This window comes from Impatiens glandulifera, chromosome 6 (assembly GCF_907164915.1).
Source record: "Impatiens glandulifera chromosome 6, dImpGla2.1, whole genome shotgun sequence".
NCBI classification, from domain to species: Eukaryota; Viridiplantae; Streptophyta; class Magnoliopsida; order Ericales; family Balsaminaceae; genus Impatiens; species Impatiens glandulifera.
Genome location: NC_061867.1, coordinates 10,023,442 through 10,051,113, shown reverse-complemented (window position 1 = coordinate 10,051,113; position 27,672 = coordinate 10,023,442). Strand labels below are relative to the sequence as shown.

General features: G+C 30.1%; 2 protein-coding genes across 2 annotated transcripts; one reads left to right on the top strand and one right to left on the bottom strand.

Annotated features, from left to right (window-relative positions):
* Positions 1 to 15,913: 15,913 nt before the first annotated feature.
* Positions 15,914 to 23,239, top strand: LOC124941858 (WD repeat-containing protein 11-like). The gene is made up of 20 exons (XM_047482219.1): positions 15,914 to 16,995; positions 17,128 to 17,608; positions 17,794 to 17,881; positions 17,975 to 18,156; positions 18,285 to 18,421; positions 19,231 to 19,297; positions 19,443 to 19,608; positions 19,866 to 19,980; positions 20,193 to 20,268; positions 20,347 to 20,529; positions 20,622 to 20,782; positions 20,890 to 20,995; positions 21,071 to 21,266; positions 21,368 to 21,669; positions 21,732 to 21,853; positions 21,941 to 22,085; positions 22,167 to 22,259; positions 22,574 to 22,647; positions 22,798 to 22,851; positions 22,945 to 23,239. The coding sequence occupies exons 1-20, from the start codon at positions 16,001 to 16,003 to the stop codon at positions 23,237 to 23,239; spliced, it is 4,038 nt and encodes a 1,345-aa protein (XP_047338175.1). The 5' UTR covers positions 15,914 to 16,000.
* LOC124941859 (actin-related protein 6) lies at positions 22,747 to 25,324 on the bottom strand. The gene is made up of 7 exons (XM_047482220.1): positions 24,549 to 25,324; positions 24,285 to 24,477; positions 24,049 to 24,197; positions 23,917 to 23,967; positions 23,767 to 23,829; positions 23,527 to 23,675; positions 22,747 to 23,358 (listed from the first exon to the last, which is right to left on the bottom strand). Exons 1-6 carry the CDS (start codon positions 25,238 to 25,240, stop codon positions 23,546 to 23,548), a joined length of 1,278 nt encoding a protein of 425 aa, XP_047338176.1. The 5' UTR covers positions 25,241 to 25,324; the 3' UTR covers positions 22,747 to 23,358; positions 23,527 to 23,545.
* Positions 25,325 to 27,672: the final 2,348 nt, after the last annotated feature.

The following is a 27,672-nucleotide window of genomic DNA, read 5'->3' as shown; positions in this document are numbered from 1 at the left end:
TATATATATGATAATAGAAAATAAAATTTAATTAAGAAAGAAAGAGTAAGAGATCAGAGGATATAAAAAACTAATAATTTGAATTATAAATGTGGTGCTAGTTGACTTTAAGCATTATTATAATATATATATATATATTGTTTTATGTATATATAAATTAATATGTTAGGTAATATTATATATTTTAATATAAAAGTTATTGTTAAAAAAACATTTTATATTATTAGTGTAAGAGTAAATGGATATTTAGGTCGGATTAACAATATATTTTTATTTGTGTACATCGCACGAGGATCTTCCTAGTTCAAATAATAGAAGATATATTTTAAAATAACTTTCTTTAAATAAATTATGTTATTTTGGTTGATGTAAATATTTTTTATTTTATAAATAGAATATATATTATATAACACCTACCAATATTTTTAGATTTCAATTATATTGATATTACATTCAATTGATTATCACTTATAGATTGAGTTACAATCAATCAATATTTGTAAATTGATCCATCAAGGAGATTAGTTAAAAATATACCGCGTTCATTAAATTTGATGTTAAACTTAAAATATAAAATGTGATTAACCTAATTGGTTAAAGAGTTGTACTTGTTTTGTTAGGCTGCGAGTTTGAAACATACCTATAACATTTTTAATTTTATTTTTATCCATTTTAAATTTATGGCGGGTCAACCTAGAATCCGACCCAAGTATCCATTACCCATTTACTCTCACATATATATTCAAATTAACCACAGCACTCGACCCGGCAATCCGGACACTTTCAAAATTAAGCATCGTTATATATTTTGTTAGATTGCGAGTTCAAAACATACTTATAGCATTTTTAATTTTATTTTTAATCATTTTAAATTTATGGGCGGGTCAACCTAGAATCCGACCCAAGTATCCATTTACCTATTTACTCTCACATATATATTCAAATTAACCACAACTCTCGACCCAGCCATCCAGATACTTTCCAAATTAAGCATCATTTTATATATATATATATATATATATATATATATATATATATATTTCAAAAATATACTCACCTAACTAATTAAAATTTTATATTAAAATACAATAATAAAACATTGATTTGGTATTAAAATATATTAAAGTATATAAATAAATATATTCATATGAACAATATCCTCTAAATTGTAGAGAGCCTCACTCTCATACTTTTTATTTTTACAAGTAGTTTAGTTGATTAGATTGAGATTGTTACGGATATAATATTTTGTTTCAAGTAAGTTCAACACCTATATTTAATATTTTTAATCTTATATTTTTATAACTAATTGTTCCAGGTTTAAATAGAGGATCATCATGCAAAAAAATAACATTACTCTCACAAAATGGATGATGTGTTTGGTTGAAAGACCAATAACATTCTTTTAACATTATTATTATTATTATTATTATTATTATTATTATTATATGTATATATAATTAATAAAAAAAATTAATTTAGATTTTTTAAAATAATAATAAGGGTTCAAACTTATCACTACACTTATTTCTTTTCTCAAAGTTTCGCTATCTATTACTAATTTAAATGGAAAATATTAATTTCACACTTATACATATTAATACGACAAAAAAATTCAAGAGTTTCACACTTATACCGAATACGACAAAAAATTTAATGGTTTCACATTTATATAGAATACGATAAAAAATTCAAGTGTTTCGAGGTTTACTATATTTTGGAAGCCTAATAATAGGTATATAGTCTAATATATTGTTGAGTAGATTTCGATATATTTGTGTACGACATTTCTTTTTTAAAAAATAACCTTTAACAAGTTTGACTATTGACCTATATATATCTTAATCTATTATTTTATATAAATTATTATAAAAATACATCTTACTATTAAATCTTATAATATCTAAAATTTCAATTAATTGTATTTTCTCATTGTATTCCATGTTTGTGCTAGTGTAATATTATTCTATTCACTTTTGTTTTTATGCTAGTTAGTAACTAGTGTTACCTTCATAACTATTAAATTTATTTTCATTTAAGGCGTTCTAAGTGAGAATTCAACACATAACTCTTATCTTTTAGAAATCATATTCTTGACACTGACAATACTTTCGTGAATACAACTATAAGAAAATTAATAGGCTTGAAATATTTGGTGAGTAAAACTATAAACAAATTCAAGAGTTCCTTTCAAAAATAGTGATCCAAAAGTCATTAGATTTGAAGTCGTTTTTATTTTTAAAATAAATTTCTAATCTTCAACATGGAAAACATGTTTCTATATTATATATTATATTATGATGATATTATTGTTAAATGTGAAGTAAAATAAATTTTCCATTAAAATTTTAAATATAACTTATAATATTAAGATATGTATTCCTAGAGTGGGTGCATTATTTAGGTTTGACATTTCAAATAAAAATTAAAAAAGAAATAATTAATTTAAAACTATTTATGTCCCAAATTAAATTTATTCTGATTAAATATTTAGGTATAATTAAAAAAATAATTGACACTCACTATTTATATTTAGATAGGTATTAATATATGTAATAAAAGTATTAAATATATAATAAAATATTAAGAATATTTCATTTCAAAAATTAAAAGATATGTCACTTTTTTATGGTAATTAATTTAGTGTGTTTCTATAATATTAAATATTTTATTTTTACTTAGTGTAATATTTTAAAATTTATGTTTATTGTATGAATATATCATTAAAGAGATATATATAGAAATGAATCAAAAATATTAAATATATCTCTATCTAAATACAAATTTATGTTATTTTAATAAATTATGTAAATCTATTTTTATATTACACCATAAAATTTATTTCTAGAATTCAAGTATGATTACAACAAGATATATATGGAAATGAATCAAAAACATTAAATATATCTCTATTTAAACATAAATTTATGTTCTTTTTAATTAATTACATAAATCTATTTTTATATTACACACATAAAAGTTATTTTCAGAATCCAATTAGCTATATTACAACAAAATTAATATAATTTTAATGTTGATTTAATTAATTATATAAATCTATTTTTATATTACATTTCTAGAATCCAAGTAAATTACAACAAGATTAATATAATTTTCATGTTGATTTTTTTATTTTTGTATGTATAGTAGTATCTAGAATACTCTATAGAGATATATAAATAAAGAAGTTGTATTAACATTATTTCTCACACACTTAAATCTTCTCTAATTTCTTCTTCTATATAATTCATTTTACATTTTCATTTTTCAATCACAATTTTAATATCCATTAATGTTATAGATAGATTTACATAAAATTTTATGAAATAAATATTATAGATTAATTATTAAAATGGTCTTCTTGCAGCTTCAGGTTAATAGATGAATTTCTCATTTCTTAAAATCGACATCTAGAAGCTAGGATGACAAACATATTCAAAGAGTCGTCACTCTTCATCTTGTCAACTTATTTCTGCCAATTAATTTATTTTCTTTAACTCTACTCTCTTATTTTTATGAGACTTTGTTATTTGAAATAGCTTGAGGGGTGACGCATATGAGTAATAATTTTATTAAGTTTTAATATGTAATAATTTCGCATTTGAGAATTATACAATAAAAAAATCTATGTGTTTCGAGGTTTAGGATATGTTGGAAGTATCAATAATAAGGTATATGTTTATGTTGGCTTATATAAAATAATTACAAGTTAGTAAGATTTTTCTATATTTGTGTTTAATGTTTGTAAACATCAAACCCATGTATATCTTAATCTAACTAACTTGTAATATCTCTATATAAACCATCGTAGACATATAACTCACTATTATTATATATTGTATCATAAACTTTAAAAACTTATATCTTTTTATTGTATTTTATGTTTGTTTCAAGTGCGAGATTATTACATTTTTTTTCTTAATAAAAACATCATTATCTGAATTTTGTTCTCCTTTTTTTAACCTAAATACTTTAAATATAAATAAGACTCTTAAATATGGGTGAGTGTGTAACTCAACGTAGACACGATGATTGAATAGAAATATGATTGGAGTAAAGACTTGAGAAATGATTTCCGAATTATTGGAGTTTGAAATAAAATAATTGAGGATGAGAACTCCACGGAGGCACATGAGATAGGACATGCCCGTTCCTAATGTTTTGGTGTAGAACTTCGAGGTTATTTGTAATTACAATAATTTTGTTTCTTTTTCTTATGTATTAAATCAATTAGAATTTATATGTTAACTTAGAAGTAGAAATGATTCATTTATAATTTTATTTATCAATCCTCCATGTTAACTTTGCAAACATGGGTTCACTGTTAAAAAATTGGACAAAACCGAGAGTGAAAATTCTCGGTTTTGACCCTATAACTTTCGGTATAGACCAAAAGCCGAGAGTTAAGGTAATTGTCACCATCCCTCGGTATTGACCCCGTCGTTAAAAATATTTGTGCGTTTACCGAAAGATATCCTATAGTTCTCGGGTTTTCTTCAAATGAGAAAAACCGAGAGTTATTAGCTTAACCTTCGGTTTTTTCCTTTGAAGAAAAACCGAGAGTTATTAGCTTAACCTTCGGTTTTCCCTTTGAATAAAAACCGAGAGTTAATATCTTAACCTTCGGTTTTCCCTTTGAAGAAAAACCGAGAGTTATTATCTTAACCTTCGGTTTTCCCTTTGAAGAAAAACCGAGAGTTAGCTTAACCTTCGGTTTTTTCCTTTAAAGAAAAACCGAGAGTTATTTAGCTTAACCTTCGGTTTTTCCCTTTAAAGAAAAACCGAGAGTTATTATCTTAACCTTCGGTTTTTTCCTTTAAAGAAAAACTGAAAGCTTCCATTTAACTTTCGGTTTTTCTCTAAAAAATTTACAAAATAGCCCTATTGTTTTGTGCTCAACCGAAACCGAAACCTAAACCTAAACCTGTTCAGCCAAACCAATCAATTCATAAAACAAAATCATCATTCCAAAATTCTCCAATCAATCATCCCAACAACATGTTTTACATTAAACCATTAAACATATTCAATCAATTCATATAGTCGAAACGTCTTAGAACTAGCTGGTGGGGGGAGGGGGTGGTTGATATTGTCGCATAAACATTTCAAAACTCTCTAATCTTGCATTCAATTCTAACCTTTCCTTCTCCTGTTTTGCACTTTCCCTATCCATTCTTGAAATCAATTCTACCTTTTCCGCTTGGATTTGATTAATCGTTTGAGTTTTTTCTTCATCCCTTTTCTTCAATTCCTCAAGTTCCATCGCCATTCTTTGATTCTCCTCAAACAATCGATCAGTGGCTCGTTGAGAATTGTTAGAACTTCGTAGATCCTGACGAAAGTGTGTGGGTCGGACGCCTGATCCCATACCGAATACTCCCCCATGTTTTTGGCGTCCGAATACTCTCTCCGTCAACTCAAAGTCTGATATTTCCGGTTCGTTACTTAGAACTTCCTCCATCTCAACCTGCAAATTTGAAATAATTTGTCAATTATATAATAATTTATAAACTAGTTATAAGTAATTTATTTAAATTCAATTCACTTACAATTTTCTCTTGCACGCGTTCGTCCGGGACGGGAGTTGGGTTTTCTTTTGTCGGTTTTGGGGTACGGGTCCTCTTGAACACTTCAACGACAGATGGAGCCCGTCCCATTTCAATCGCCTGTTGAAAAAAAAATATATATAACTCATAACAATCTTTATATTAAGTTATTATATAACTCATAACAATCTTACCAACTCTTCTTCAATTTGAGCAAACGGTCTACTTCCCGTATGATGTGGGAATTTCAGCTGCTTTCTGTTAGCTATATTTGTGCTACTATTTTTCTGAAATTCAAATAAAAAAATTGAAGTTAGAATAACTAATGTCATATTTTATTTGAATTATGAAACCGTACCTTAAATTTCTTCGTAAAGAAATGGTTGCGACACACAAACTCCCAATCATCTCGATCGTAGTCTGGTGGAGGATTGGCAAGTACCGCGGCCTCGTCTCCTTTATGGACGCGGATATATTCCTTGTGCAAATCCGAGCGCCATCTATCCCATATCTGTCTGATGTGTCCCATTCCGGTCTTTCGAAAAGAATCAATAGAACCATTAGTAGCCTCGAACGGATCCTGAAAATAAAAACATTCAAATGTTTTAAAATAATTATTGAATGATCAATGTATAATTAATTAATCTTTACCTTCACAGCATTTCAAATGTAATTCAATTGGTCAGCACTTAATGCCTTCAACTTCAAAAGACGGAGCGAGACGTTATTGTTATACAATATATCAATAGCAGCTCTTTTTAAATATTATTAGATTAATACTTAATAATTATAGAAAATAAATTTTTAATTTTATTCCCGTGTTAATTTGAATATGAATGTAAAAATGGTATAATATTTTGTTCCAATCAAGAAATATAAAAACAAATCAAGAAGAGATTCAACATTTTGTCCATCCATTAAATAGAATTTGAATTTAAAATTTTAAATAATTTGTAAAAATTGGCTAATGTTGACCATGTGAATTAATTAACTAATGAAATTATAATATATAAATGTTAAAAATAAATGATTATGGGTATAAAGTGGTAAAAATAAGTTTTCTAAACTCTTTCTAAATGTTAATTTGAATTTGTGTTTATAAAATCTTAATTAATAGTTTATTATTTCAAATTTACAAATAAGGAAAAGAATTTGAAAGAAATATTAAAAGTTGTGTAATATCTAGGTGATACGATACCTATCATAAGCATGAGATGTCTGTCCACGACCTCTCAGATGAATAATGAGACATTTATGCTATTACTAAGAGTAAAAATGTATTCTTAGACCTTACCGTGGATCTTTGTTTTAATGGGAGTAGCTAGATTCAAGCAAGCATTCCAGCGAAAGGATCTTTGACAATGGTCTCTGCCTAACACTTAGCCTGACTAACTTTATAAAGAGAGAGGAAAACAAACAGCAATCACAGCTCTTTTTTAGTTGGATATTGGATAAAACTTTGTCGCGGTAGAGTCTTTCTCCAATGAAAATGAGCGCCGTTTTTTATATAATTCCTACATTACAAAAATTACATGAAATAAAACATATGAAAAGATTTGAGCATTGAAGATAAGAAAAATTAAAGTGGTCTCAACTGTTTAAGTACATAAATAAAACTCCATTTTTTTCGAATTCTTCTTTTCATCTAGCTAATACTTTATACACCACCAAAAATCATTTATTTGGAGATCATTGATATAGGTCTCTAAAAATATCAAATTATTATAGTTAAAATTAATATGTTCACATAATAATTTTACAGATTTGATGTGTTTCTCTCTTTATATTATAAAAATAATAAATTAATAACTTTTTTCAATATTCTTCCATTTTGAGTTATTTAATTTAATATTTCTTTAGTAATAAAAGTTTTCAAATTCACGTTTAATTTCAACCCACCAAATATTTCTCTGTTAAATATTAATGGAAAATAAATAAATAAATATACCTAATTATCTAAAAATTTAAGCATCTTTAATAATAACTAGCATGAATCTCATGCAAATAAATTAAATAATATTTATATATAAATATTTTAAATAAAATTAATATTATTTAAATTTAATTAATTTAAAATTAATTTTAATTTAAAAAATTAAGTTTAATCAAAAAATTAATGTTAAAATATATTTTAAAATTCATTAAATATTTGAAGTTCAAAAAAAATTAATTTTATAAGTTTGAAAAACACTTAAAAAATATAGAATTTTTTAATATAAAATCATTCAAATACACAATTTATTTGGTTAGTTACTATACATCCAGAAATTTTACTTAAATTGTGTCGGGAAGAGTCCGGAAAGGAGACTCGTTCCTATTATTACACAGACTTTCAAATATTTAGGACAGGTGCCGTTATAAAATTCCACACAAATCTATTATTTGTTCCTTGGCCAATGTACACATCTCAATCCTTATAAAGGACCAAAATCTTGCGGAGAATGAAGCTGGGGCCGAGATGGGAAATTGATGGGTTACAAATTCGACTCATCCCTAATCTTGGTAGCAGATGAATTCTAGTAAGCTCCGTCCCAAGGTTGATCATCTCCTTCAACTACTCCGAAGTCAATTCAACCACATTGCTAGTGCTCAGCATGATCGTTAGCTGAACTAAGGGCATTTGTGACTCACACTTTTTCATATGTCACTTTATCCCTTCATATGTCTTTTTATAACATCGATAAATAACTCATCAATCTTAGACGACCTTTTTTACCCCATTTTAACAAATCAACAACCAATACTGTAGAAACTCAATTTTGTTCCCCAAATTTATTATTTTTAATAATCTCGAGGTTATAAAAATTACGTTGGGTAATAATATCGTTATCTGACTATAATTAATAAAATAAAGTATTATGTTAAATATGTTGAGTTTTAAATAATTTAATCTATTATTAAAAATATTATTTTATTTTATATGTGTTAGTAAAATAAATAAGTAAATAATTAGGCTTTTATTTATATATATATATATATATATATATATATATATATAAATATGTATATGTATATGTATATGTGTGTGCTAGTTTGTACAAATAAGTAGACTAATAAAATAACTATATTAATTTTAATTTATTTGTTATTTTGTAGGACTAAAAATGATAAGAGAAAAAAGAGGGGAGATTATTTAAAGGTACAAAAATCTTAAATGACTAGGCAAAACTAGTAGTGGTATAATTTATTTTTCTGTAAATTACATTGTAGAGGGGTAAGAAATCACTATAAAAAAAAAAGAATAGGAAGAGAAAAAATAGCTTAAATCATATTCACAATTTCTTTTTCATTTTCGGTTGAGAGTTTCTTACCTATTCATTAAACTTCTATCATTTTAGAAAGTATTTAAAGTTCTTTAAATTTAAATTATTAATTGAGATTCACTGTAACATAATTTAAAAAAAAATGGTTGAATTCAATTTATTCTATAACTTTATATTGAAAATAATCAAATTTTAATTGTAAAATTTAAAAAAACAGGGTTATCATTCTTTAGCTCTTTACTCAAAAATGACAACCCCAAAGATATCCCAAAAACCCACACAGAAAGATTTCATCTCGTGACCTCACACTTTCAAATGTTCATCAAACCAATTAATATTTTAAAATTTATTAAATATCTAAAGTTCAAAAAAATATTATGAATTTGAAAAACACTTAAAAGAAATGTAAATTTTCTTATTAGGAAGAATCAAGTCAATTACACAATTTATCTTGTTAGTTACTATAAATCGATTTAGAGATTTTACTTAATGTTGTGTCATACATTTTTCTCTTATCTAAAGTAACGTTAGATGTGTTTTACACTATTACCGACCTCGTATTCATTATCGTGACCTTTTTTACCACCACATCTCATATCGTGACATCACACAATTTCACACACCTATTATTTCTCGTCAAATCAACCATCAATCTCAATCGATCTCTCATATCACGACCTCACATTTTTCACATGTCTCTTATCACACTCGATAAATCAACTACTAATCTCAATCGACCTCTAGTATCATGAGCTCACACATTTTCACATTTCGGTCAATCAAAATTTCATTCATATTATTTGTAACCACCGATATCTCCTTTATTATCGGTCTCTTATTTCCACAAATTCCACCTCTCATCTCATAATTTTTACCCTTACTGCGACCTCTTTTACCACCAATCAACATCTTATCTTGTGACTCACATTTTTTTATATTTCTCTTTATTCACTCGAAAAATCACCCATAAATCACAATCAACATATAATTTCGTGAATCATTTGTCTAGCTGTGAATGTGATGGTTCAAATATAGCTGACTGTCTATATTGTAAAACAATCAGAAAGTTTCATCTCATTGATGAAAATGTTAAACTTTTGCAGTTTCTCTTAGGCCTAAACGAATCAGATGAATATGTTAAGGATCCGATCCTAAATTGTGATTCATTTTCACTAGTTCACAAAGCATTCACCATTGTATTGAATATAAAGATAAAAAAACTTAGCATATTGTATCACAATTCTCATAGTGTGATGAATGTAATAGAAACTAATCAAACCAAAAAAATTGTAGCACTATAACATGAGAAGCCACCTGAAGGAGGGATGTTCAAACTCGTGGGTTATCCAGACGGCGGACCAAACCTAAAGAATAAAAGAGAAATGTGCAGCAACCAAATGCACATACCCAAGTAGCAGTTCATGCTCCTATGGACAGTTAAGGAAACATCCCTCAATTGAAGACTCCAAGCTCTTTAAGTCATATTGGAAAATTATGAAAACAACTTCTAGCTCTGAATATTCAGGTAACCCTACTCAAAACAATTAATATACTAACCTCTTTACTAAATTGCTTTGTTAGAAGGAAAGAAGCTTATCCTCGTAATCAGTATGAGTATAAACAAATTGAACAATGAAAATGTGTCTTTTTGGATAATAGATTCTAGACCCGGTTTTTAACCATAAGGATTAGGAAAAATACCCATGAATTATAAAAAATACTCAAATAGTTATATCAAATTAATCCCAGTTTTTTATTATTATTTACTAAATCCTTATATATCTAAATAGTCTACATAGTTTATAAGATAAACAAGGTATATCTTGATCTAATTTCGATTAGCTTTGAGTTCTCTTTTTATAAATATCTCCTTAGATTATACTATGAATGAAATATCTCAGTGCTTCATCAACTTTGAGTTTTGGTTATAACTTAGATTATTTAAAAAATAATGATGGTGATAATTTTAAAGTGATGGATATTTATTTTTTTGTTAAAATACTTAAATGATATTAATATATAATGAAAAATTAATAATAATAATTTAAAATATATATTATTTAATATTTTAATTAATAATAAATGAAGTAATATAATAGATGATAAAGGAAATGAAATAATATTTGTTTAGATCAAGTTATTTAAATGATTATAGCATAAGATGTTAATTTGACTCTATTAATTTTTTTAAAATTAAAATAAATAAATTAAAAGGATCCATGCCAAATATATATAATTACTAATTAGTGATAAGAATTATTCCCACCTATTTAAATAAATTGTAAATAATAAATAATTGATCATCTTTTCATTTATTTATTTTAATTAAATCAATTAAATTACAATATAATTTTAAATAAAATAAAAATCATTATATAATAATATTTTTTAAAGTCATTTTAAATAATAACTCTTTTTTTTTGTAATCCAATCCTAATATAAAAATATGATAAAGACAACCATTGATCAAATTTGTATGGGATTTTATTGTGATTCTTGGTAGTTGAATTGTTTATTGATTATATCTATCAAATTGTGACGACATCAAATTGGATGTCTAGATTTTTCTTTAAAACAACAATAATTAATAACTAGCATTGAGCCCATAATATAAAAAACTTTAGAAAAAAAATACAGATAACATTTTAAATTTTATTTTTAACCATTTTAAGTTTTTAGGTGGGTCAATCCATAATCCGACCCAAGTATCCATTTACTCAACATAATTATATATTAGTTAGTTAAAAAGTTGAACTTATATTAATGTTAAAACGTCCCGCGTTTATCAAATTTGATGTTGATTTTTAAAATATAAAGTCTTTGTAGCCTAATTGGTTAAAGAGTTGTACTTGTTTTTGTTAAGTTGCAAGTTAATGATGAGAGAAAAAATAATTAGAAAATAAAAAAATAAAATAAATTTATAATTTTTAAAATCTAAAATTTAATTAAGAAAAAGAGAGTACAAGAGATGAGAGATAAAATATTTAATGACATGAATTATACCTTATGATATGTGGATTGTATGTTGACTTTAAGCATCATTATATATATATATATATAATTTAATATTTATTAAGGTAACTATATTTAATATATATATATATATATATATTATATATATAAATTATTAATAATATATATATATAAAGTTAATGAGAGAGAAAATAATTAAGAAAAAGAATATAAGATAAAATATATTTATAGTCTTTCAAATCTAAATTTTAATTAAGAAAGAGAGAATATGAGAGATAAAATACATGATGAATGAGATTATACCTGATGATAAATGTGGTGTATGTTGACTTAAAGCATCATTAATTATTTTTCTCTCTCCATATTATATCTAATATAATAATATATTATATTTTTCTTATTTTATAACCATTTTATATCACTAACTTTAATTATAATATAATTGTAACAGTCTTTCCATCTATAGGATTTTAATTTTTTTTTATCATAAATCCAACTTATCTTAATTGTGAAAATCATTTTGAGGTTACACTTTAATGCTCTTAAATTTATTTATTTATTTATTTTTTATTATTATGTTATCTTTATAATCTCTCCAAAATCACCTAAAGCATATCATTATTACCACAACTAGCATTTAGCCCGTGCATTTGCACGAGTAATAATATAAAAAACTGTGGAAAAAAATTACGGATAACATTTTAGATTTTATTTTTAACCGTTTTAAGTTTATGGGTGGGTCAATCCACAATCCGACCCAAGTATCCATTTACTCATATCATTATATATTAGTTAATTAAAAAGTTGAAATTATATTAATGTTAAAACGTCCCGCGTTTATCAAATTTGGTGTTGAATTTAAAATATAAAGTCTTAATTTGTAGCCTAGTTGGTTAAAGAGTTATACTTGTTTTGTTAGGTTACAAGTTCGAAACATACCTCTAGCATTTTTAATTTTATTTTTAACCGTTTTAAATTTTAAGGCGGGTCAACCCACAATCCGACCCAAATATCCAAATTAAGCACAGCTCTCGACCCGGCAATCCAGACACTTTAAAAATTAAGCATCATTATATATATATAGATTAGTTAGTTAAAAAGTTGAACTTATATTAATGTTAAAACATCACGCGTTTATCAAATTTGATGTTGAATTTAAAATATAAAGTTTTTGTAGCCTAATTGGTTAAAGAGTTGTATTTGTTTTGTTAAGTTGCAAGTTCGAAACATACCTTTAGCATTTTTAATTTTATTTTTAACCGTTTTAAATTTTAAGGCAGTACAACCACAATCCGACCCAAGTATCCAAATTAACCATAGCTCTCGACCCGGCAATCCAGACACTTTAAAAATTAAGCATCATTATATATATATAGATTAGTTAGTTAAAAAGTTGAACTTATATTAATGTTAAAACGTCCCGTGTTTATCAAATTTGGTGTTGAATTTAAAATAAAAAGTCTTTGTAGCCTAGTTGGTTAAAGAGTTGTACTTGTTTTTGTTAGGTTGCAAGTTCGAAACATATCTCTAGCATTTTTAATTTTATTTTTAACCGTTTTAAATTTTAAGGCGGATCAACTCATAATCCGACCCAAGTATTCAAATTAACTATAACTCTCGACCCGGCAATCCAGACACTTTAAAAATTAAGCATCATTATATATATATAGATTCGTATTGAAATTATTTATTGATTATATCTATCAAATTATATAGTAATCAAATTGGATGTCTAAATTTTTTATTATTTTTTAAAACGACAATCATTGATCAAATTTGTATGGGAATTTTGTGATTCTTAGTGGTTGAATTGTTTATTGATTATAATTTTCAAATTGTGGCGTAATCAAGTTGGATGTCTATTTTTTTAGAGAAAATAAAACAAAAACTCTTTTATTTCTTAGCTCTTTTAATTTTATTGATGTTTGTATTGAAAATGATACATGTGAGTACATCATGCATGTGGTCCTAACATTAATTCCTTTTATATTTTGATCAATGGCCACAATTTTGTTACATTAGGATAAAATCATCACAATTTCATCACTAATAAAAAAATTGACAAATTATGTATGAATAATATTTTAAGACAATTTTAATATCAATTTATTTATATACCTAAGACCAAACAAAAATCAAACAATTATATTTGATTTGCCATGAACCACCTAGCTATAAATAAAATTATCATTAGATTCTCACATTTGACAATAATATTTTTGTTAATTTATTATAATGTTGACATAATAATTATTTTGATAACATAGTGAAAATGAGACATTTGTTTAATTATTGCAAGTTGAAGAGTTATATAAATATATCAAAGTTTTAAAAATAAATAGTATATATATATAGCCCTGTTTGAAAACGTATTTAGGTAAAACAAATATTTTTTTTTTTTTTTTTTTTAATATTTTATTGAGATATTAATTTATATAAAATAAGGTCCTAAAATATATTTTAATAATATAAATATTAACAAATTTAATAATATTTTTTTTGTTCAAACTTATCTTACTCAGATTTAATCTATTTTTAAATGGTCTTTTTTATATTATTAGAGTTCAACAACCCAACAATTGTAATATAATCCCTAATTTTGAATCTCCCACTTTTGAACCCTTAGGCTCAATAAATCAACACCAATTTTTATTTGGTTCAATTTTAACTCTAAATTTTAATATTATCGTTATATTTTTTTATAAATATTTTTTTATTTCTAATATCCAATAAATTAATGAATCCAACATATTTTCTAATATTTATTTAGTTAATTTAAACCAAAAGAATGTACACGTGGTTATTATTTGATTTTAAACAAGTCCTTAGTTTAATCATTTTCAATTGAATAGTTTATATTTTTTAAATATTATATATATATTTTTTAATTTAATTTTTTTTTAATATTTCGATAAATAACACGACTTTTATATTCATTATCTTCACTTAAACTTAAAACGTTTTAAGTAAAAATTAACTATCTAAATTTAGTTTATGATACTATGAATCATTACATCATTAAATTTGTCAACAAAAAAATATTAAATAGGTTAAAGATTGTAAATCTGTAAAGAAATCGTGTATAAATAGGGGTCGGCAACGATATGATCTAAACCGAATGCAAAAAATGATTGGCACCACGATTTGTCAAGTCTAAATTTGAATAAGTTAGGTAGAGATACAACTCTTTTTAAAATAGATTTTGAATTAATTGATTTTGTTATAGGTGCATTAAGATTAATAATCTGCATCTTGATCAACATGGATATGAAATAAATAGTGTTAACAAATGAAGAAATTTGAGGATATTAATGATGACTAATTTAAATTCTAAAAGAATTGTTTAATTTTCTTTTAAAATATCGAATCGTCTGACTGGAGTGATGTGTACGGAGTTATCTGGATGGAAAATAGATGCATAAAAATTAGTATGTATTATTATTAGTCGATACAAATACAAGATGTGTTCTAAAAATGTGAAAATGATACCTTACTTGTTTTCGCATAGTATAATTGTTTTTGCATTGTATAAGAGTGACCACGATTTGACGGGTCATGTCTGAATTAATCGTCCATCATTAGGAATTTTGGATAGAAACTGCGAACTCGGTTGGATTAAGTCGATGAGTCCATATCCTAATTATCTTTTGATGAATCATTTGACTCGAAAGGAATATTAAGACGCTCATTAATCACGATCGACCATTGTGTTTACTCTACGATACTATTATTATTACGATATATGATCTCTTCTTGGGAAATCGGTAGAGACGATTAATGAACTAGTTGATTATTTTGAGAATTTTTGAAATCGTAACGCAAGTTTTCCGATAATGATTTTGTTATTATTTCTCAAATGATTAATATTGTTGTGTTTCGTGTCACTTTTGTTTTGTATTATTTTTTCGTTAGATTTAAACTACTCTAGTAAAAAAAATTTAACTCAGAGAGAAGTTTAGGGACTTTTGTGATACTTTTGCTTAACTACTTCATAAACGGATGATATTTTCTGTTATTTATCATATTGGCGCGTAGACAGATTGCCGAAAATATTGGAATGCATTCCGTTCAACTGACAAGGAAGAAGATACAAACGAACTATAACCCTTTCTCTCTCCAATTGACAGAGTATCAATGGATCTGGTATGAATACGGATTGAACATCTTGGAGAAAAGAGTTTGCCACCATTTTCAGATAAAGATCATCAAAAGTGATCTATGGAGAGATCTCCCAATGAATCCTGGGACGGAATGCTTCCAGGTCCACCATCTCGCAGCAATGGCGGTGCTGCCGACCTCAGTCCTTCCGGTCTCCTAGCCTACGCTACCGGAAGCAGCGTTGCTGTAGTCGATTCCCGCTCAATGCAGCTCGTTTCTGTCGTTCCTCTTCCTCCTCCATCCTCATCATCGTCCAGCACAACAAGTTCATCCTCCACCTCTCTTTCTCCATTCGTCACCTCAGTCCGATGGTCTCCTCAATCACTACGCCGTGATATTCTCTCTCACGATCCATCCTCTAGTACATCGCATCTCCTCTTAGCCGCGGGTGATCGCCAGGGACGGATTATTCTAATGGATCTCCGTATGAAGTCATCAGTTGTCTTCCTCGATTTCGAACCAACGAAATTAGGTATCCAGGATTTATGCTGGATCCAAACTCGACACGATTCATGGATACTCGCTGCTCTTTCTGGTCCGTCTTATCTATCTCTCTACAACATTGCAACCGGTCGATGTTTTTTCAGGTACGATTCATCTCCGGAATACTTCTCATGTATTCGTCAGGATCCATACGATTCGCGACATTTATGCGCGTTAGGTCTCAAAGGCTTCTTGCTCTCTGTTGTGATTCACGGCGAGATGGAAAAAGACGTATCACTGAAAGAACTTAAGGTTCGGACTGATTCTTCAGAATTGCAGAAACTAGAAGCGGCGGTTGCTAGTGGAGGTGCTTTCAATTCAACCTCACCGGCTCTGGCGGTTTTCCCTACGTTTATCGTTAGGTTTGCATTTTCGCCTCATTGGAGACACATTCTGTTTGTGACATTCCCTAGGGAGCTAGTAGTGTTTGATTTGCAGTACAAGACAGAACTAACCATTGTACCACTTTCTCGGAGTTGCGGTAAGCTTCTGGATGTCGTCCCTGATCCTAACCTTGAGTTACTCTATTGTGCTCATCTTGATGGAAGACTTAGTACATGGCGGCGTAAAGAGTAAGCAACAATCTATAGCGCAATCTGAATTGTTATGAACACATTGTAGCTTGCTTTGCTTACTGTTTTGTTCCTAATCCTAGAGTTTAATTAGTTTTCACTTTTAAGATACATTTGTTATACAATAATTAGGGAAGAACAGGGGTACAGTATGTGTGGTATGGAAGAATTGGTACCAGCCATCGCAACATCTATCCCTTCGCCATGTCTTCTTGCAGTTGCACTCATCCAGTCAGATTGTACCTTCCAAAACGTTGCGAAACTCAATTCTCAATTATCTCTTGATCCCGTCGACGATGATTTTGATACTCCTCTTGACTTTGATGATGAACCCTCTCTTATTTCTAAGACTCATTTGATATCTATCACTGATGATGGGAAAATATGGAATTGGCTTTTGACTGCTGAAGGGCCAAATGAGACTGAAAATAATGCAGAAAGTTCAAGTGATGTGGATGAAAAGAGAGTGGTGCCAGATCTAGACAGGAATTCAAGCGTAGTTATTTTTTCTGATGAACCAAAAGTACGTGGATTTAAGGCATCAAATAACAAGAATTCCTTTACAGCTCTTTCGCTTAACCCCACACTCTGCTTGGAAGAGATGATTTTTAAGGTTAGTTCAAATCTTTATTATGAATGCCATGCTGTTTCTTTCCGATATCAGGCTATATTGGGTTGAAAAATAAGATCATTTCATTAAAAAATCGCAATCATCATAGGCCTAAACACTTGTTTTGATTGTCTCATGCTTGTTCTTTTGATTTCCATGTCGAATAAAGCCTGAAATAATTGGTGCAGATTAGCTTAGTTGGACAGCTTCACCTTCTTTCTGCAACAGTGACTATACTAGCTGTACCATCTCCATCTCTAACAGCTATTTTGGCTCGTGAGTATGATCTTCTTCTGTTATCTGTTATTTCATCACATGCCTAGTATTTCAACATTTACTAAGATCAATGAGATGCCTGCTTAAATGAAGGTGGAGGTAACCGTCCAGCTGTAGCAGTTCCTCTAGTGGCTTTGGGAACTCAAACTGGTATTGTTGACGTGATTGATGTCTGCTCTAATGCTGTTGCAGTGAGCTTTTCGGTTCATACTACTACAGTTAGGGGCTTACGATGGCTTGGAAATTCTAAACTGGTTTCATTCTCTTATTCGCAGGTTAAGGCTAATGTTCTGCTTCTTTATCTTCTGAACATTTTATTTTGTGGTTTTTGTTTTTCTACCTATGAAATATGTTATCTTTTATATGTTGTTGATTATTTTTTGCCTGTCATTGTTTAATCTAGGGGACTGAGAAATCAGGTGCCTATACTAATAATCTTGCAGTGACCTGTCTTAGAAGTGGCACAAACCGGCCTTTTCGAGTCTTACAGAAGCCGGAGCGTGCACCTATTAGAGCTTTAAGGTCTTCATCATCTGGAAGGTCCTGTTCCTTTTCCAATATATAAATTCTTGATGTCTTCTTCTTTTATAGTTAGTTATATACTCCTTAATTGAAGACCATGACAAAATATAAGAAAGAGATCTTCAAAAACATGAAGGGCTGAGTTTCATTTAGGCTTTGATATTTGCAATTTTTGAATATAGAATTTGTTAGTAAAAGACAGTGAAGAAGTAGTATGGATTTGAGGAATATTAAGTGAACTCGATGTGTCAATGGAAAAGACTATCCAATTTCAATACGACAGTATGACAACTATTACTATTGCAAAGAGTGCATACCAAAACATGTCATCTCACATAATATTTAGAATGGAGTTGGAACTCAGACAGAGTAAGAACAGATACCCTCACAAAAACTCTCACGTAACCAAATTTGATGTTATCTAAACAAGTTAGTGTTGAATTGGTGAAAGATTCTTACAATCAAATAAGGAAGATTTGATTTATTAGCTTATTTGACTAGATATTATTTGCTCAAAATCATTAATTATTTACTCGGACAAATTGTTATTCATCACAACCACTATCTCTGCAATATGGGATGTCAGAAACGCATGTGTTTATCGAGGGGAGCATGCAATCACCTCTATCAAGTCTCTAAAGTCCATTTCAAACTCTACATCACTTTTGCTTGCTTCCTCCATTGTAGTTTCCTTATTCTGGCAGACCTACTAAGGCAAAATTTTCCTTTTAAAAGGGCCTTTTGGAAATTTCTATGCTGTTGAATTTAGTTCCCTATTTCATTTAGTGTGTTCTGTGAAACTAAATTTTTTATAATTAAATCTGTAGATATCTTCTTATCTTGTTCCGTGATGCACCTGTAGAAGTGTGGGCTATGACAAAGATCCCTATAATGGTAAATGGCTTATTCCACTCAACCTTAATTGTTTGGATCATTTCCTCTTCTGTCTGGAATAGCTTTACAAATAGTTGTTCTGCATTTAATTTTTTTGAGTATCATTTGTTGACTTTTTTCACTGTAATCTGATTCTTGGTTGTAGCTTAGATCATTAGCTCTTCCATTCACTGTATTGGAATGGACCCTGCCAACAGTTCCACGCCCAACTCCAAGTGCGCCCACCAGGCAATGGTCTTTAACCAGGGATCGTGCAGCTACTCCAACCGTGGATGTTTCTTCCCCAAAAGAAGCATCTACACCTGATTCTAGTGAGTATCTAGTGTAATAGCTTATTAACTCTTAGTTATGAATGATCTTCATGGAAGTTTCAGAGTTGTCCTAATTTTAGAATATAAAGCACAAAACAAAGAGAAATAAAAATCTTAGAACTGTTTTTCATGAATTATAGCCATGCTAACAAGGTATTGGAACATACTTTCACTTAACCTGGCAATGATCCATATATTAGAATGGAGATGAGATCCTTCCATTAATGTTTACTGCAACTTACTTGGTAATAATGTAGAGGATTCGACCCAGGAAAGTTCTCAAGATGAATTTTCAGAAAGCTTTGCCTTTGCTCTAGTAAATGGCGCCCTCGGAGTTTTTGAGGTTCAAGGTCGAAGGATACGAGATTTCAGGTATTCTTCATCCTAAGAGTTTGAATGAGTTTTTTTTTTTTCCTGGAAAAGATGATTTGAGCAGGTTGATTAATGAAACCCTTCATCAAACAAGTGTCCAACTTCCATTTAGCTTCATAAGTCTCTGCCCTTTAACTTATGTGCGTTGAAGTGTAGCCATGAATGACTTGAGATTTTTGAACATATGAAATTCTGAAGTGCATTTCTTGCAGACCAAAATGGCCTTCTTCTTCATTTGTTTCAACTGAGGGATTGATTACAGCCATGGCCTACAGGCTACCTCATGTGGTATTTATAATTCATTCTTATGGAAAACATTAGCACTATTAGTTCTGCTCTATTAATTAGACATCTTTGTATTGTAAGGTTATGGGGGACAGATCAGGAAATATAAGGTGGTGGGATGTGACTACTGGACAATCTTCATCATTCGGTACTCACAGAGATGGAATTAGGAGAATCAAATTCTCGCCTATTGTCCCTGGAGATCGTAACCGGGGTCGCATTGCTGTATTGTTTTATGACAATACGTTTTCAGTGTTTGATCTTGTGAGCAAGTTTACATACACTTTTGCTTCTTCTTTTTTATGCCCATATCTCTTAATTGATCTTGAATTCTTACTATATCTATATATATGCAGGATTCACCTGATCCCTTAGCAAATTCCCTTTTGCAACCTCAATTTCCAGGAACTCTAGTACTGGAGATGGACTGGTTGCCCGTGCGAACTGACAAGAATGATCCAATGGTATTGTGTATTGCTGGAGCTGACAGTAGCTTCCGCTTGATTGAAGTTGACATGTATGAATGATCTCCTTCTCTTATAGGGATTAGAATCTAATTTTTCTGGAAAAAATTTAATCTCTTTCCTTGATAGTTTTATCTGAATCAATTTCTGTATTATACAGAAATGAAATCAGACCCGGGCTTGGACTCCTTCCACGATCCATGAAGGAGAGATTCCGTCCCATGCCATTGTGTTCACCCATATTGCTTCCAACCCCACATGCTTTGGTAAATTATCCATATCTAATTAATGAGTAAAGCTCCTCTTTATGATGTATCAATATTGTTATTACTACACTACAGGCTTTGCGAATGATTTTGCAACTGGGTGTGAAGCCATCATGGCTCAAGGCATGTAATACAACTAGCAATTACCAAACTCCTGAAATGGCATCTTCAACCGGAGATCTTCGGGGTTATATGATTGACTCACCGCCCGTTGGTGATTCAGCAGCAACAGAGATGCTACTTAAGGTACTTGATCCCTACAGGAAGGAAGGTTGGTATTGAAGTACAATTAAATTAATTCACATGGTTAGCATTCAATATAATTATGTATTCAATTTAATTTAATTCATATGTTGTTGTGATGCAAACAAGACTGCATTCTTGATGATGAGAGGGCCAGACTGTATGCTTCCATAGTGGGTAAAGGCTCAACTGCAAGATTTGCTTTTGCAGCTGCAATCTTTGGAGATACTGCAGAAGCTCTATTTTGGTTAAAGTTGAGATATGCCCTTAACTATTTGTTGAATAAATTGGCTATCAAGTCTTCTTCACAAAGACCGTCGGCATCAACATCATCATCATCCAAGAATCGAGAACTTGATGACGCGTCTCTTCTAAGTAGGATCACATCAAAAGGAAAATCGGCATCATTCACTAGGAAGAAAGATCCAAGTGTAAGTAATGGTTGATTCATTATTAACTGCATTTTTCTTAGCATCTAATGATTGTTCATCAGTGTGATGGTCAACTAGCTTTGATGGCTTTTGGACAAGCCGAGCTATGGGGAAGTGCTAGTGAGCGCATACCTTGGCACGATAGATTGAACAGCGATGAAGATATTCAAAACCGTATACATGAGTTAGTAGTCCCAACTATATTTCATATTAATAATAGATAGATAGATAGGATGATTACTTACTTATATGCTTCATTACCGATTATTAGGCTGGTTTCAGTTGGGAATTTAGAAATGGCTGTCAGTATATTACTATCAACGCATCCAGAGAGCACATATTTCTATCCAAATGCTCTTCGTGCAGTCGCGCTTTCGGCTGCAGTCTCCAGATCTTTACTTGAACTGGCTGTTAAGGTGATTGTTTGTTTGTTGTTTAAACTTTCAAACCATTATTACCAAATGATTCATTCTTGTTGGTGTGATGATTATTATAAGGTTGTCGCAGCCAACATGGTTAGGACAGACAGGTCATTGTCGGGTACTCATCTTCTTTGTGCTGTTGGCAAGTATCAAGAAGCTTGTTCTCAGGTTAGTTATGCTTCTTTGTGTCAAAATTCTCAATTTATCACTTAAAATCTTACAATCTTAAATTTAAGATCTTTAAAATTTATAAATATTTCAATTTTACATATATAAAATAATTTTATAATTAAAACTTTTTAGTATCACTTATTTATATTATTATTTTAAATTAATTTTATATTTAATTATATAAATCATAATATATAACAAATTGAGATTTGAACTGTCTACAAAAAAAATCAATTTTTTTTTTCACAAAGCTCCAAATCAACACTTCAATTCAGTCAAAACTTAATTTTCAGTTTCTTAACTATTTACAGCTACAAGATGCTGGACAGTGGACAGACGCTGCAACCTTAGCTGCAAGACATTTAACGGGATCAGATTATTCGCGGTTTGTTGAGCTTTCAAACGCTATTCAACTATTTTCACATTGAAATTGACATTGGCAGTCACATCTCCTATCCATAGTTGACTTAAAAATGAAGGTTAGTTAGTTTCATGAAAATCTAACTTGTTTGTGTTATTATGTTATATTGGTCAGGGTGTTGCATAGATGGGCAGGTCATGTCCTACACGCTGAACATAACATATGGAGGTATGTATGTATGATGTATATAATAATAACTTAAAAAGCATTAAAAAAAGAAAGAAATGGCCCATAAAATAAATACCAATTTTGAGAATGCAGGGCATTGATATTGTATGTAGCAGCGGGTTCATTGCAAGACGCATTAATGGCACTTAGGGATGCTCAGCAACCGGATACAGCAGCAATGTTCATGCTTGCTTGCCACGAAATCTATGCAGATTTTATTGCCAGCTTAGACTTCATGGAAGAAGCAAACACCACAAAAGGAAAATTGTTTGTCTTGCCTGGCCTGGATCCCAACAACGATGAAGTTATTGCTGTTGGGGAATACTACGGCCAGTACCAAAGGAAATTGATTCATCTCTGCATGGACTCACAGCCTTTTTCCGACTAGCACCATCTCCAGCTTCTAAATAAATATTTTGGTTCCCAGCAGGAGCCGACTCTTACTACCACAAACTAAACTATGAAAAAGATATTCCTAAATACAACTAACTGCTATCTTCTCTATATCTGCAGAAAAAAAAAACTCAAATAGGTCAAAAGTTTGCGGATGGATGGTTCTGACTTATCAAAAGCTGAAAACTTTTATGGTAATGTGTAAATTTAACATCAAAAGTTTGCAATGCGCAGCCAAACACACGGTTAGGATTGGTTAAAAAGCTTTAATAACAAACATACCTTCAGGATTTTGCTTTTGTTAGTGAAAGAATCGTCTACGGCAGCGAGCCGATCCCATTTCCTCGTATTCGGCTTTGGTCACACACATTCTTTCGAAATCAGAACTAGATGCTAATAGTGAACCTCCTCTCCATGCTCCCAATATAGGACTGCAAAGAACAATTATTATATATATATATATATATTTCAAGAAATGAGGATTTATTATATTGATAAGAGGGAAAAGCTCAAACACATTACTCTTCTTGAGTTGTTATCTTCACTTGATACTTATCGGGGATAAGTGGCCGAAGCTCCTGTTCTCTACACATACATGGATAAAGATAACGTCCAGTTAAGTTCACTTAACTGCGTTTTATTAAATTTGACAAAGATATTCGAAAAGCTTACAATCTTTCAGCAAACCGGGGAAATAACGAGCTACCACCAGTCAAAACAATGCTGTTCAATAGATCAAAAGAAAGCAACTTCATAACTATTAAGATTATTCTACAAGCAAAAAAATTCAATCGAACTTAATACCTCTCATAGAGTACTGGATGAAGATATCGATGGCATGAATTAACAGCTCGAACAATGCAATCCGCAAGCCCAGCCTGGTTCATTCCTAAATCAGCTGGACGAAATATCATCTCGGGTACAAGAAAACGCTCGTTTGTCAAGGTAAACTCCTGTTAGTACGAAGATAATCATATAAAAGATCGAATTCGAAATGGATTTTTAGTAATATAGATAGAAATTAGCTGCACATTACATACAGTTTGTGATGGATCAACTCTTTTTCTGCTTTCTTGATTTCCTACAGTCAAATCATCAATTTGCATACAAGATTCTTCTTCTAGTGAAGTATATCTCTTAGCTTGATCTATATCTTTCAGAAAACCCTTAGTGTGATTCACACCATCAGGAAGAACATAAGTACACTTAAATATATTATCCCTTCCAATTCTCCTGCATCAATTGAATTAGGGTTTATACATTACAAACTTAATCCATCATCAAGTGATTCATGATTCACGTACCTTGCGAACTGCAAATCACGAGCGACATCAAGCGATACAAAACACGTCTTCTCTTTAACATCATCCATAATAAACGTCTCATCCATAACATTAATAGATCGATACGAAACAAGTTCCTTCAAGTAATTCGTTAGTGCTTTTCCTCCTAAATCAAGCCGTTTAACACCGTAATTAACAGTAAAGTTCTGAAAAACAGGCGCGGCATGAGTAAAGGAGAAACCGCAATCAACGATAAGACTAGTCTGTGCCCTAGAAATGAGACTATTAGGCTGACGATTGGATTCGTAAAGGTGTACGAGAGATGGAGAATCGGCAACGAAGAGAGATCTGAAACCGAAATCCTCGAAGATAATCTCATCGAGAGAGCGTTGAATTGAAGGTAGATTGAAGAGAGGTTCAACTAAGAGGAGGGAGGATAGTGAAGGAGTAATGTTGAGAACGGATGAAAAGAGATGAGACCAAACTTCACGTTGTAGATCAGGATTGATTAGATAACCTCGATCGAAAGGACGTCTGATTGCGGTTGAGGTTAGGTCTTCTGTTGATGATTGGAGTTGATTGGCTATTAGCCATTTTTTTGAGGAAGGCGGCTTACCGAGACAGTTTGGGACTACTGCTATTGGATCTTGTTCGCCACCAATACCGGCCTTAATCAGGCCAGCGCCATTGTCAAGAACTAGTACGCTCGACATCTCTCTTTCTCTCTCTATGAGTCGTCTTCTTCGCGCAAGCGGGCAATCTTTCCCGCCTTCGCCATTGTAGAGCTGTAGTTTCTGAATATTTTGTATGACCTAATTATTAACATAACAATTATAATTGATTTTTATTAATTTTGTATTTAGTTATATATAAATAGTAATAATATTAATATTAATTTTATTTTTTATAATTATTTTTTTATTGTAAACTCTTAATTTTACGAATTTAAAAAAGCGGTATGCTATTTGTTTCAAAAATTAAATTAATTGATATGAATATGAAAAATGTGATTCACGGGAAAATGATATTAAGACTAATCACTAATTAAATTAAAGTGTTATCGTTACTAGTAGTAGTTAATGTTAACGTTACTAGTAGTAGTTAATGTTAACGTTACGAGTGGTAGTTAATTGAATAAAGACAAAAATATCGGCAACACTCAAATATGCGTTAAAAGTAACAGAAACGGTCACACATAAACTAGTTGCAAGAAAAATAGTTAAAACTAAATTCATGTTCTCTCATCGCATTGTATTCACTTAACCGATAGAGTTCTATCTCTCTTCATTAATTTTCACTACTCATATTTTAAGTTATCATTAATTTCACTACTCATATTTTAAGTTATCATTAATTTTTCACTGCTCATATTTCAAGGTATAACAGTGATACTAGAGCTCGTTCTTGGCAAAATAGTGTATACAAATTGAGTTTTATAGCTGAAGCAGATTTGTATTTGAGTCATCTGTCTGAAATTACCTCAGTAGTCGGAGCTTAAAAACAGTTCACAAAATCCTAATTGAATCACTCAAGAAGAAGAAGAGGTGTCGTTGCTTAGAAACGGTTCGCAAATATCCTAATTGAATCACTCAAGAAAAAGAAGTGCTGCAGAGGATGAAGATCGTCGCAGAACTGCATATTCTTTTGGCGCGATCGCTAATCTGAGTTCGCGATATTCACACGATTGCAATCACTTATGTGATCGTAATTAGCATTTGTTAAACCTAGCGACCACCAACATCGTTTCTGTTTTTCATCGTTTTTGTTTTTCGATTTCGTCCCGATTGTCACATAAACCAGGGAGTCGGCGCTCGTCTAAAAACAGGGAAGGTGGATAACATATAGTTGGAACTGTATCTCCCCATCAGTTTTAGTTGCTCACTGTTTGGCTTTTGGTCTAACTAAATATTTTTTAAGGAAAGAGAGGGTATTTTTAAAGTGCAAGCTGCCCAAGAACAAAATTAGTCGGATATGACGGAACTCGAAACAAAAAATGAGCTAAAAGAGATTTGTTGGAAGTTCAAATAAAATGATAAAAGATTAGATCCTCGATCGAATGGAAGAAATGTTGACCGCAATGCAAAAGGTGATTATGCTATTAGAGGAAAATGTTAAGAGCGAAACACTTCAACAATCAACGAATGTTTTAGAGAAAAAAACATCATAACTATTTTGACGAATTGAAGAACTCAAGCTTGGTTCTTCAAGTGGCCCAACAAACCAATGTTGATGAAGTAAAATTGGAGACTCAAGAGGTATACGAGACAAAATGTGACAATTTTGAGTTTGAAGAAAAGATATGTAGTACTGCAAAATTATCGGTTATTTCCTTACAAATCCCAAAATTAGTCTTGGGAAACGAGATGTCACTAATAATGATTAACGAAAAGGAAGTGCAATCGACATATATTGATACATACGATTGTGATCAAGTTGACCAAGGCATAACTTAATTTGCTTTGACAGGTGATGCATTTGAAAGTCTTGATGACCAAACCAAATCTTGGCATACGACCCTATGTTTCAATCATGTCTTGATTCAAGGCAAAATGTGCGATATTTTTTGTGGTTTGAATAACCACCCGATAATAAAAGTTATATTCGAAGAAGTTTTGATCATAAGTCTGTGATGAGTTGCAAATACTTCATAAAGGAACCACTTGATAGCCTAAGAAAGCAATTCTGACAATTCATATGGTGAATTGAATGAGAGAGTAATGATACACGGGGAAATGATTCTGACTAGAAAAACAGTTAATGTTAAGCACTCAAATATTAGCCAAACATGAAAGAAAACTATTGTTCAATTTGTTACTCTTTGGTTAATTCTTGTTCTCTTTCATCCCCATTGTATTCACCTAATAGTTAGGGTTCTATCCCCTCCATTAATTCTTCACTACTCATCTCAATATATTTTTTTAATCTTTTATGTTCAAAATTTATACATAATTCTACTTTAAGGTATAACAATGATAATTTCAGACAAATGATTCAAATACAAATCTACTTCAGCTAAAAACCTCAATTTGTACACTATTTTGTCAAGAACAAACTCTCTGATATCAATGTTATACCTTAAAGTAGAATTATGTATAAATCTTGAACATAAAAGATAAAAGATAAAAGAATTATATTGAGATGAGTA